Genomic DNA, 11724 nt, shown 5'->3' on the forward strand with positions numbered 1-11724 from the left:
CTGAGAAGATACATGGACAAGAGGAGATTTGGAGTCAGGATTACTCCCAAAGTTTTGGGTTAGGTGGAAGACAGGAAATTTAGGAGGGAGACTTTGGAAAGAGGGTGAATTTGTTTTGACAGGTGAAGTCCCTCTAGATGGGCAAGGATCAGATAGATATGCAGGGTTAAGTTCAAATGAGGCCCGAGTTAGACTTGTAGATGTGTTGTTTAGACTCTAAGAGGTGATGGCTGAAGTGGGGAAACTGGAGAGAGGGGCTGATCAAAGAACTGTGGACTCTAAGGAACACCCACGGTTTGGAGACCCTAGACAGAATAATGTCACAGACCATTTTAACCGGGTGGCTACTGGCATTATCTGACTTCATTCTGTTTCCCCGCCCCCCTCCCCGCAATACCCTGCAATAAACCACAGCCTTTAAGATTTCATTTCTTTGGTTTTGATTGCTTGAGGTGTGATTGGTCCAGTTCTAACAGGTTTGGTGGCTATGGTGGGTGCAGGGGGTGGCTTTTCTTCTACTTTTTCCCTGACAGACGCCAGGAGGGTCGGTCAGTGTTTCAGGAGGTTTACTTGAATCACTGTCCACTTTCTGGGTTTTGCCTCCTATCTGTTTGCTCTGTTGCTGTTCAGAGAAGAACCGCTGTGTGGACTGAAGAACCTGTGCTCTCTGCTTTGCACCTGGGACCAAATGTCTTGTGGCTGAGTCCTCTTCCCACAGCTCTCTTCTTCATGTCTTGTTCAGCCTTCAACGCAGCCTGGGTCTGATTACCTCTGACTCCAGATAGTGATCCACAAGGACCCCTGGCTACATGTGGCAAACGAGCATGACTCATGAGGCCTGTGGTCAGCGGAGGAGGCATCTGACTGGCCAGTGCCATTGGTGGCCGCTGAACAGGTGATGGGAAGGTGTTAGTGTGTGGGGCTCTTACCAATGGAGGGACCAGGTTAGGCTGAGAGAGAATCTGGGGTGCAAACTGTGCAGGAAATGGCTGTGTCATTCTCACGGTGGCAGGGGCTGACTGGAACTGCTTCTGATAGACAATGCTGCTCATTTTGCTGGACTGGCTGTTTGGACATGTTGAAGTAGCCCGGAAAGGACTAGATGTAGGTGTAGTGCTTCTACTGCCGATTGGAGGTGTGCCAGGTTTTACATCAATGCCACTTCCAAAGGCTTTTAGTTCCATTTCAGACATTTTTCCTGTGGTTGCAATCATGCTGTGCTGTGTCCCAGCAGGGATTAGTCCTCTGAAGGGTTGGCTTACTTGTGCAGGACGGCTCAGACTCTGAGCCTGAGCTTGTGGAGTTGTGTGCTGTAAAGGGGGCTGAAGAGTCTGAGGCAAAGCAATCAGAGGCTGCCCTATAGATCCAAAATTAGGTAAGGAAACCTGGGATGCTGGTAAAGGGACTGTCACCTGCTGGAGAGCACTCGGTGATTGGGCAGTGTTATAAAAATTTGTTTGCCCAGGCTGTTGTACTTGTCCAGAATAAAGATTTGAGGCCTGGGTCAGATTTGCTCTAGCCTGGAGAAGGTGCATATCTATCAGTTGGGAGCCTCCCAGTCCTGATGTCTGCCCCAGCTGGTGTTCATACAATATAGAAATAGGCTGAGTATTTGAAGTTTGTTGAAAGGCAAGACCTGATTGTGCCTTGGCAACTTCCTCGTGTTGGACAGCTGGGAAGTTGTGGATAGCAGTACCAGAAAGCACCACAGAGGGCTGGAATAGGCTGCTTTGCATAAAGGCTGGCTGAGATCTATATGGCTGAGTGAAGAACTGAATAATTCTTGAGCCTGGGAAACAGCAGGACCAACCCCCAAACTCAGCTGGGCTTGATGTTGCCCTTGCAGTGGTGCATAAATAGGGATTGGAATTTGCTGAATTGAAGTTGGCTGAGAGAGACCTGGCTGGAAGCCCTGCTGCTGGGCCAAGGATGGTGGAGCTAGCAGAGCATGTTGGGTATTGAAGAGATGACTTGTATCCATGTAGAAAGCTGGGATCTGAGCTGCTGCAGACTGAGACACATAAACTTGTGGACTATGTTGTTGCTGGGCAATAAGGGAAGGCATGAAGCTTAACTGTGAAAAATGACTTGCAGAAGGCAGGCTGCTTGTCTGTAACTGCTGGGGTTTCACTTTACAAATATTAGGAGGGTCCGATGTGGTGGTAGATTTTGTACTCAAAGAAGAGGTAGTGTATGTACCAGCTCCTGATAGTGACGTTGTAGGAGTGACTGAAGCGACAGGAATCTGAGGCACTGACGCACTTGAGAATGAACTATAATTGGCAGTGCTGGGCCCACTGGCACTACTGCTAACTCCACTTGCAATTGGAGGTGCTGTGGAAGTTACTGGAGACCACTTTTCCCTTACGTTTGGAGAATTCTCAGATGCCTTGCGTGCAGACTCCATCTTGAAGGTGAGGCTGAAAGTAGTAGGAGGAACTGAAGTGAGGCTGGAGCTCTGTTGCATTGTCTCCCTCTTAGGGAGGGGAAGAGTGTTGGGCAGTGGCACCTTTGCATTAGTGCCATATTCTGCAGACGATACTGAGATCATCATTCCTATTTCTGCAGACATTTCTGAGACTGCTTTGGGTTCCTTTACAGTGACAGGATCTGTGCTTCGGACAGTTGCAGGACTTGGCTTCTCTTTTCCTTCTGGCTCCACCTGTTGGGCATCTTTTACTTTTCTATTTTCTAATGAACGTTCTTTTCCAATGGGACCAGGTTTATGTTCATTGTTTTCCAGTGGACTCAAATCTGGAAGTTTTTGGGCTTTGATGGGTCCTGCCCATGGCTGTTTCTGCCATTGTTCTTTAGGTTCAGGTATTTTGTCCGTAGATTTTTCCAAAAGTACAGGAACAACTTTATTTTCATTCCCATTTGAAGCTGGAGCACCAAACTGAATTGTATCAATTCCCATTTCAACGCCACTCTCTTCACCATTCTTTGTTCCCTGTGATGAAGTAGCTGATCAAAATGATTTTAAGGGCTTATTCCATGCACTGACTGCAGGTGGCTGTGGTGGACTAATGGGACCCAATTTCTTAGAGATGTCATTCAGTACAGCTGGGGAGGACACCTTGCTATCCCATAATTCAGCTGTAAGAGTGCTATGTGACTGCGGAGTCTGGATGGATTTTCCTGTGGCTATGTAATCTGGGCCATTAGGTGTCTGAGCTGAAGGTAGCCTAATTGAAGGTGGTGGCTGTTTTGAAGGCTGTGTTGGATTCTGCACTGGTTTGTGGGTCTTTGCCTGAGTCTGGGCTGGAGCAGCAGGGGCTGGAGCTGGGCTTGGAGTTGCAGCTGAGGCTGGGACAAGTGGGAATGGGGCTGCTGGGGATGAGACTGTGGCAGTTGGCGTGGAGACAGCTGGTACAGTTGGGGCTGTGACAGCTGGGGCTGGAGCTGGAACTGAAGCTGGTACTAGGGCTGAAGCAAGGATGGGAATTGAAGCAGAGGCCAGAATGGGGACAGATGCTGGGATTGACACTGAGGCAAGGATGGGGGCTGAATTGGGGGCTGAGGTTGAAGCGGAAAAAGCAGCAGCTGTGACTGCAGTGGAAGTGGAGGCTGGAACTGGGGCTGAAACTGGGGTCAGAACTGGAGCTGAAGCTGAGGCCAGAACTGGAGCTGGGCTGGAGACAGGAACTAGAGCTGTGGGTGATGCGAGAACTAGAGTTGCAGTTGAGGCTGGAACTGGAACTGTGGGTGGTATTAGAACTGGAGCTGAGGTCGAGGTGGGAGCTGGTGTTGAAGCTAGAGCCGAGGCTGGAGACAGGGTCTGCTGGGTCCCTGTAGCTTGTTCTTTGGCAAACCTTGGAGGAAGCTTAGAAGTTTGACTTCTTCCTTTATCATTTGCATTCTTTTTGTTCCAGACCTGTATGACTTGTTCTTCCTTCTTCCGGCGTTCCTCATCCTGTAAACGTTTTTGTTGTTTTTTGGATACCACTTCAGTAAAACCATCATCATTCAAATTTGACTGGGGGTCTTCAACTACTGTTACTTCAGGATGATCATCAATTATAACAACACTTGCATAATTGTTGAGATCAAACTGTGACAGAGCATCTACTTTCTCTTTGGGCTTCTTAGGACCTGGTTTTGCATCCTCTTGTTTTTTCCCAGCAGAATCCTTGGAATTATTTTGTCCTGTACCATTAGGTGCTCCCTCCTGGTGGTGTGCAGAACCTCCACTGACAGGGTCAACACCAGCTATGCCTGCTGACTGATCATCAAATGGCCCTCTCTTTCCACTTTTTGATGGTGGGCCACTTCTTCTTTCATTCCTCGGACCTGAGAAATTCCTTCCTGATTTGGGTGGTCCACTGTTGCTATGTCTATTCTGGCAATCCACACCAGGCCTCTGACTGGAGAAGCTTCTTTTTGCTATCTCCCTCTTTGGAGGCAAGGTATTCTCACCAGTCTTTACAACTGCTTGTGCATTCAAGTCAGCATTTTTTTTTCATCCCTCTCCCGCCTCTCATTGAAATCACTGCTTTCAGAAGCTGTTTCCCACTTTTCATTTGCCTGATCTGAAGAGTTCTGGTTAGATAAATCTGGTGTCTTATTCCCAGGTATATCCCCAGCAGTACTGACTGGTTCTTGGGCCAGATTATTAATGGTGCCATTTGTGGGCACTGGCACCTCATTTGTTTTTGAATCAGCCTCCCTCTCTCTTAGCCTTCTAAACCAAGGCGGCTTATCTTGCCTTGGTGGTCGGGTAGGACGCTGCCTCTAGGGCCTCTCTCTGGCTGGGTCAAATTTCCGTTCAAATTTTGGAGGCCGTTTATCTGCTGGTATAGGAATGAACTGCTCATGCCTTCTTGGTGGCTCTCTGTCTTCTGGTTTAGGAGCTTCTGTCTGCCTTGGGTTCCACTGATAAGCTGGTCTTCGTAAGGTAGAAGGACGTGATGGACGGCCTCCAGGATCCCTTCCACCTCGCCTAAAAGTCCCTCCTCTGCCTCGTCTTGTAGGCTCTCCTTTAGAAAGAAAGCCTGGTTTCGACTTATCATCATCCCTAACATAAGGCTTTTTTAGTGGCCGGTTATCTATTCGGACATGGTTTTCAGGCTTGAAAGAAGACTGGGGCTTTATGGGTTTTTTGTTTTCAGACCATTCCTCTCTCTTGGGAAGTTTGCCATTGCTTAAACTATCCTGTCACTTGCACTTTCATGAACTTCACTGTCTGTGTCACTCTCTGAACCCCGCTGTCGTCGTCTTTTGGGGACGACTTCAAAGTCAGAACTCTCACTTCGTGTCTCACTTTCTTCTCGTTGTCTCAGAGGGCCTGAAGGCACGTGCTCTGTTCTTGGCTTGTTGTCTCCATACTGAGGATAATCACGAGTGTGACCTCTTCCACCCCTGCCATGCCCCCCATAAGAGCCACTGTAACTTCGACCCCTGGAGTAATATTCACCCCTGCCTCAGCCTCTGTATCCTTGATCTGGAAACCAGTCTCTATCTCTAGCTTCTTTCCAGTATGTCCTGGGGGGTAAAGTTGACTCTTTTTTAACTGCTGGTCTTGAATCTGGTTGAGGTCTCTCTATACCAACATCTTTACTGATGACTTTCTCAGGCTGTTTTTCTTCTTTGACTATTGGTGCTGAAACAGATTGCTGGTTTACAATTTTAACTGCAGGCTCCACCTGAACACTACTTACAGTTTCTACAGGCTTCTCAGTATCTTGAGATGGTTTGTGAGTCACAGCTGAAGTTTCTGTGGAAGGAAGTTTCTCTGGTTCTGGCTGCACTGGTGGTGGAACTGACTGGGTCTGAATTGGTGCAGGAGATGGTGGTGGGGGAGGAAGAAGGTCTTTCTTTTCCATCTTTTCAGGTTTTACAACTTTTTCAATGACTTTTTCAACCTTTTCTCCTTCTTTCTCTTTCCTTTGTTCCCATTCCTCTTTCATATCTCTAAGTACAGGCTTTTTAATGGGACCTGATCTTCTCACAGGTCTGTCATTACCTTTTTCCCTTCTGTTGGAGCTTGGTCTTGGGCCCCAAAGAGTTTCTGATTTGGATTAATAAACCTTTTCAGGTTTTGGTCCTTCAGAAGAACGTAGAAGGCCATCTTTTCTTGTTTTCTCCTCTGGCCTTTCTGCTAGATCTTTCGAATCAATGCGTCTACTTGTTACTTTAGAAATGCTCCCAGATGGCTCATTTCTTTGCTCTTCTGATTTTTGAGCATGATTAGACCCATGGGAAACACTTCTTTTCCGGGAAGGCTGAGTTTCTAGAGCTGAAATTCGCTCTTCTAGAGGAGTGGACAAGGTCTTTGGATCAGGTCCTTCAAAACAAGCAGACTGATTATTTTTATCAGCATGGTGAGGTCTAATGTCTTCCACAGATCTGCTTAAAAACTTCTGTACATCTGTCTCACTTGATTCTCTGACAAAGTCTGCTTCTAGATGAGTTTCCAACTGACTGTGTTCTACAGGATAAGCAGTGGTAATCTGTTCCTGCTCCAGTGCATTTTCAGGCCTAATACCCTCAGATTCTTCAGCTGCCTTGGGAGTAGCTATCTGCTGAAGCTCTGCGTGAGGATAGGGATCAGACCCCCACATCACACGAGGCTCGGGAAGGGAAATAGCATGATCTCTTGCAGATTGAGCTATGTGCTCGAATGACTCAGAACTGTTTGGTGACCCTTCCATCTGGTCTCTTCTCATTAATGGTTTAGGGGGAATCATTCCAGGATGAATGGGTGGAATTTCCATAGTAGGTCTTCCTGACATCATTTGAGGATCCATGTAGGACTGCATCATGAGCCACCGTGGATCAAAACCCATAGAAGCCAAATGTTGAGGGTGAGGCTGCATGGGCTGGTAAAGAGGCCTGTGTGATGGAGGAGGGACAGTACTGCTGAACGGTTGTGAAGGAACAGTTTGTGCAAATACACCTTGTTGCTGCTGCTGCTGCTATTGCTGTTGTTTCATCTGTTCCTGCTGCCTATGGAATCGTGGTGGTAATGATTTCTGAAATTGCTTGAAATAGCTAGATAATACAGCAGGTCGAGATTGAGATCCTGATTCTGGTTCTGCTTCATGGAGTGCTTGTGTGGTCTCCTTTTCACTGCGATTGCTGTCTTGTCTAGTGAAAACTGGCTCCTCCTCTTTATTACAGCTGTTTTCACTTTCTTGTTTCTCTGTCACAGGCTCTAAAACAGGTTCTGTGAGTTCTGTTTTTTCCTCCACTTTCTCCCTTTCTTTCTTTCGACTCACATTCTCTTTCCTGATCTTTTATCTTTTGTAGTTCTTTTTCCTTTTCCCTCTGTCGTTCTAATTCTCTCTCTTTTTCCTGCTTTCTTTCCTTCTCCATTTCTCTCTGTTTCTCCAGCTCCTTCTCCAGCTTTCTCCTTCTCCTGCTGCCTCTCCTTTTCTTTATCCCTTTCCTTCTCCCCTCTTGTTCTTGTTCTTTTTCAAGTTCTTTCTCCTGCTCCCATTCTTTCTCTCTCTCTCTTTCCCTGATTTCCTCTGGAGATGGCTGTTTCTCCACACTGCCAAGCTTCTCATCCAGGCGTTTCAACTTCTCTGCACAGGCTGCCTTCCGCTGTTCCTCCATTCTTCCCTCTTCCTCTTCACGCTGCTTACGCGCTCTTTCTACTGCTGCAGAGATTTCAGACTGTTGTCTTCGCCTTTGCTTCCATGTTTCATCCTCATCAGGGACTTGCTGCTTGGGGGGGGAAAGGGCTTGGTCTTCCAGGAACTGCCTGTCGATCTGGAGGTGGAGGATGCTGTTGTGCAAGCAATTTTGGAGGTGGTGGCAGATGTGAAGATGGTCCACGTTCCTGATTAAATGGAGGTCCTTTCCCATAGGGACCTTTTGCTACTGGTGGCTGAGCAGATGTCTGAGACGATGATTTAGTGTTGCAAATTTCATCTGCTTCTTTTTGGTTTTCAATGCTTTCAGAGGTTTTGGAACCTTGATCCTCACTGCTATTCTCTTTAGGACTACTACTTCCTTGCTCATCATCATCACTGAAATTCAACCGTTTGGTATAATCTACTTCTATCTGAGCACCTGCCCAACCTTCATCAGCTTCAGCATTGAGGTTACCAAATTTATCAAGCTCCTTCAGTTCAGATGCACTGAGGATGGATGGGCGCTCAGGCTCAGAGGCCCATGAAGGAGGAGGACCTCTTCCCCGAAGACCTTTGTTTGTTTCAGATAAAGATGGTGGGAACCTCATGGAACCATGAAGAGGAGGATATGCCATCCTTGGATACTGCTGAAACATATAAGGAGGCATCATAGCTCTACATTGGGAAGCAAGGGCAGGCTGCTGTCCATTCAGCTTAGCCTGTGGAGGGCCACAAGCTATCCTCTTTTCCACCACTTTGAGGATGTCATTTTGTTCTGATGTCACAGCTGTGCCTTCATCCTGGCCAAGAAGTTTCTCATCCTGATCAGATGAAGAGGGTGAGCCAGCAGACTTTCCACCATCTCTCCAGCAAGCAACATTTGGTGGTTGTAAACTAGGTCCAGGTCCGTAGTTGTCATCATTTGCTTCTTTTTCTTTTTTTTCCTGATCCCCAGCTGCCTGCAGGCTGGTAAATTCCTGCTGAAATTGACTATTCACCTGGATTCCATCTCCTTGCCCACCTTGCTTGTTACTGGCCCATGATTTGGGAGCAGGTGCTACTTCTGGGGGAGCTGCAACCCCAGGTTTTGGCTGTGCTGGTGACACTTCTGGTGCTTTTTCTTCTTCATGCTGTTCTTGTTTTGATGCCCATCCTGTGCCATCTTTAGGCACAATTTTCACATTAGGATCATTGCCTTTGTTTTCCGCTTTGAGACTTGGAAGGTTAGCAGGTGGGGACATGCGCTGTGAAATACCAACTTTTCCAAGACTTTGTAACCCATGTCGAGCTGCAACTGTAGTTTTATGAGTTTCCAGTGATTTTCCCTTGTAAGTATTAAATAAACTGAGTGTTGCATATTTTTTCCCATACTTTGCTTTTGTGCTCTGGCCTGATTTCTCCGACATTTCGGTGTAAACACGTGAGTCCAAAACCTCCTGCCACACCCTTTAAAATCAGTCCGCCAGGGTGAGTGTCAGGTTAGCACAGTTCGAGGGGCTGCCGAGCTCTGATCAAGGGAAGGGGAGAGGGACTTGGTGTTGGGGAGGTGGCTGGAAAGGCCGCCGGGCTGCGAAAGCAGAGACTGCGGATGGACAAACCGGCAAAGCACTTTCGCTCCTTCCCGAGAGGGAGAGAGTGAGCGAGATAAAGAAGCAAGATGGCGGCTAGCCTATTTTTTTGTTTTGTTTAGACTACATCCCTGTTGGATGAAACGAAGGAGAACTAGGATTCTCCCTGGGAGAAAAGTCCCTCTCTATCCCAATGTCAGCCATAAAAGCTCTAGTTTAATATGTTTGATATGTTGACTTCAGCTTAAAAAAACAGTTTGAATACAAATAATCTATGTTACCATCTTTTCATTTTGCAGGTGAGAAAACTAACTGATCCCAGAACCTCTGAGAAAATTTGATGTGTGGTTTCAAAGAAAAAATTACAAAGGCAAAATAGGGTATTACACAGATATACAAAAGAAAGAAGAGAATCAGTAAAGCAGTGCTCAGTTTTGTTCCTAATGAAACATTTTATTCTGTCATTGTGAATATTAATTCATGGCAGATACCACTATTCAGGTTTATGCAAATTTCATAGAAGAAAAATATGTAAATTTGTCATTTTTCTTATCTCAAATTGAAGCCTCATTTGAAAAGGTAAAAGCCTGCATAATTACACTGTTATTAAATGTCACATGGACTGATATCATGCAGGTTAGGCCAAATAGCTGTGTAACTCAAGTGTTGTTATTTGCAAACCTGCTCATGGGAGGCCCCTGAGGATATTATTACTGAGATACCAGCCCTTCTGACTTCATTGCTGTTAATGTCAACAAGCCAGTGAATCTCTGCTGTGTCTTCCCTGTTTATTTTTAAGTATAATGGTAATTAGCAATATTCTTGCTTTTCATGTATGACTATTCCTACCTTTGAATTTATATCTCATGTAACATTTTAATAATCCTTTTCATATGCAAAACTCATTTAAAGTGTATAATGTGTTATTAACTCTCTTTGTCAGAGAGAAGTTACTGAAAGTTTAATACTAATAAGCAGAGAGAGAAAACCAACAGGACTCTCAATTATTAACAGGAGTTATACCCTGAAACTTTTTGACACTGGATATAGGCACTGAAAGGTCTTATTTTAAAATGGCAAGAGACTGATAGTAAAAATGCTCTGAAAATCCGAAATAAAATGATGAGAACAAGAACAGAGAATAAGATCTATATTTTTCAAATATAGAGAAGTCTTCCACTTAATCTTGGGAGAAAGACGAAAGATGTTACTCAGTAAAGTGAAACCATTGAATTTTTGTCATTTCCCTGACTGTCTTTAGGCACTATTGTAGGCATTTAGTGTCTTCAATAGCAGAACAGAATGAAATTGCTACTTGTTATAAAGTCTGAGGGGAAGGTTGCTGCTTTTAAAAATCTACCATTTTTTTGTGATATGATATCAAGAGAGTGTAAGTGGTCAGCTGAAAATAAGAGATAGGGCCACGGCTGTACAAGATACTAGAAATTTTCACATGAGTAATTTCACTTAGAAACAATATTGTAATTGGGTAGAGGGGCACATGACTGTAGATGTCCACTATATGTGAAAACAGAAAACTTATGCTCCAAGTTCCAAAAAAAGTTTAAATATATTGCTCATATAGAGAATCAGAGCACACCATAAATTATAAATGTAGCACACAAGGATATAAATATAACTAAGATGTTAATTTAAATGGACTGCATAAAATAATTTTACCAGTCACTTTAGAACTTAGAAACATTTAGGTCTCATATGATGCCCTAAAGTTTATTTAAAATGTATCATGTACACAGTGCCTTCTTTATCTTTTGATCAATTTCTAAAGCCAAAAAAGCATTCAGGATGGTTCCCATCCCTGCAAGGCCAGGTGCTAAATTGATTTACTTTTATTAGTGTTGTTTTTCTTATTGACCTGCATTTTTTTAAGCACCCACTACATTTCTGTAACTGGCACGTGGGAAAGGAACACTGCTAAGTCTTAGGCATTTAAAATAGGGCCATCTCTGCAGAACAGCATGCTACATCATGGGAAGATCATAGGAGTAAAAAGCCTCAATCAAATTATAGGTGTAAATTTAATTACCTTTGTAAGTTTTTATTTTGAGATAATTATTAATTGCCTGCAGATGGAAGAAGTAATACAGATAAACTCGCATCCTTTATCCAATTTTTCACGAATAGAAATATTTTGCAAAAAAATAGTGTAGTATCAGTACCGGGTATTGACATTAATAGGTTCAAGGTACAGAATGTTTCTATCACCATAAAGCTTTCTCATATTGCCCATTTAATGCCACATCCACTTCCCTCCTTGACCAAACACTAATTGGAACTCATCACTAGAATTTATTTGAAGAATGTAATATAAATGGAATAAGACAGTATGTAACCTTTTGGGATTACTTTTATTCACTCAGCATAATTCTCCAGAGATTCACCCAAACTATTGTGTGTTATCAGTAGTTGATTCCTGGTTGAGACAGCTTGTGTTTAATCTCCAGAAACACACACACACACACACACACACACACACACACACACACACACTTTATTCCTTTTCATTGGCAAATAGTATTCCATGATATTTATGTATCACAGTTTATTTAACCTTTTAC

The 11724-nt window shown here is 44.5% G+C and overlaps 1 protein-coding gene across 1 annotated transcript; it reads right to left on the reverse strand.

Moving 5' to 3' along the window:
• Window positions 1-417: 417 nt before the first annotated feature.
• Window positions 418-8983, reverse strand: LOC143386348 (protein PRRC2C-like). Its single transcript, XM_076841509.2, is given in 10 exon segments — window positions 418-525; window positions 527-676; window positions 963-1765; window positions 1768-4461; window positions 4464-5153; window positions 5156-7211; window positions 7213-7345; window positions 7347-7395; window positions 7398-7677; window positions 7679-8983. Coding segments are annotated over 10 exon segments (8268 nt in total).
• Window positions 8984-11724: the final 2741 nt, after the last annotated feature.

The sequence above is a fragment of the Callospermophilus lateralis genome, unplaced genomic scaffold (genome assembly GCF_048772815.1).
Source record: "Callospermophilus lateralis isolate mCalLat2 unplaced genomic scaffold, mCalLat2.hap1 Scaffold_109, whole genome shotgun sequence".
Classification (NCBI taxonomy): Eukaryota; Metazoa; Chordata; class Mammalia; order Rodentia; family Sciuridae; genus Callospermophilus; species Callospermophilus lateralis.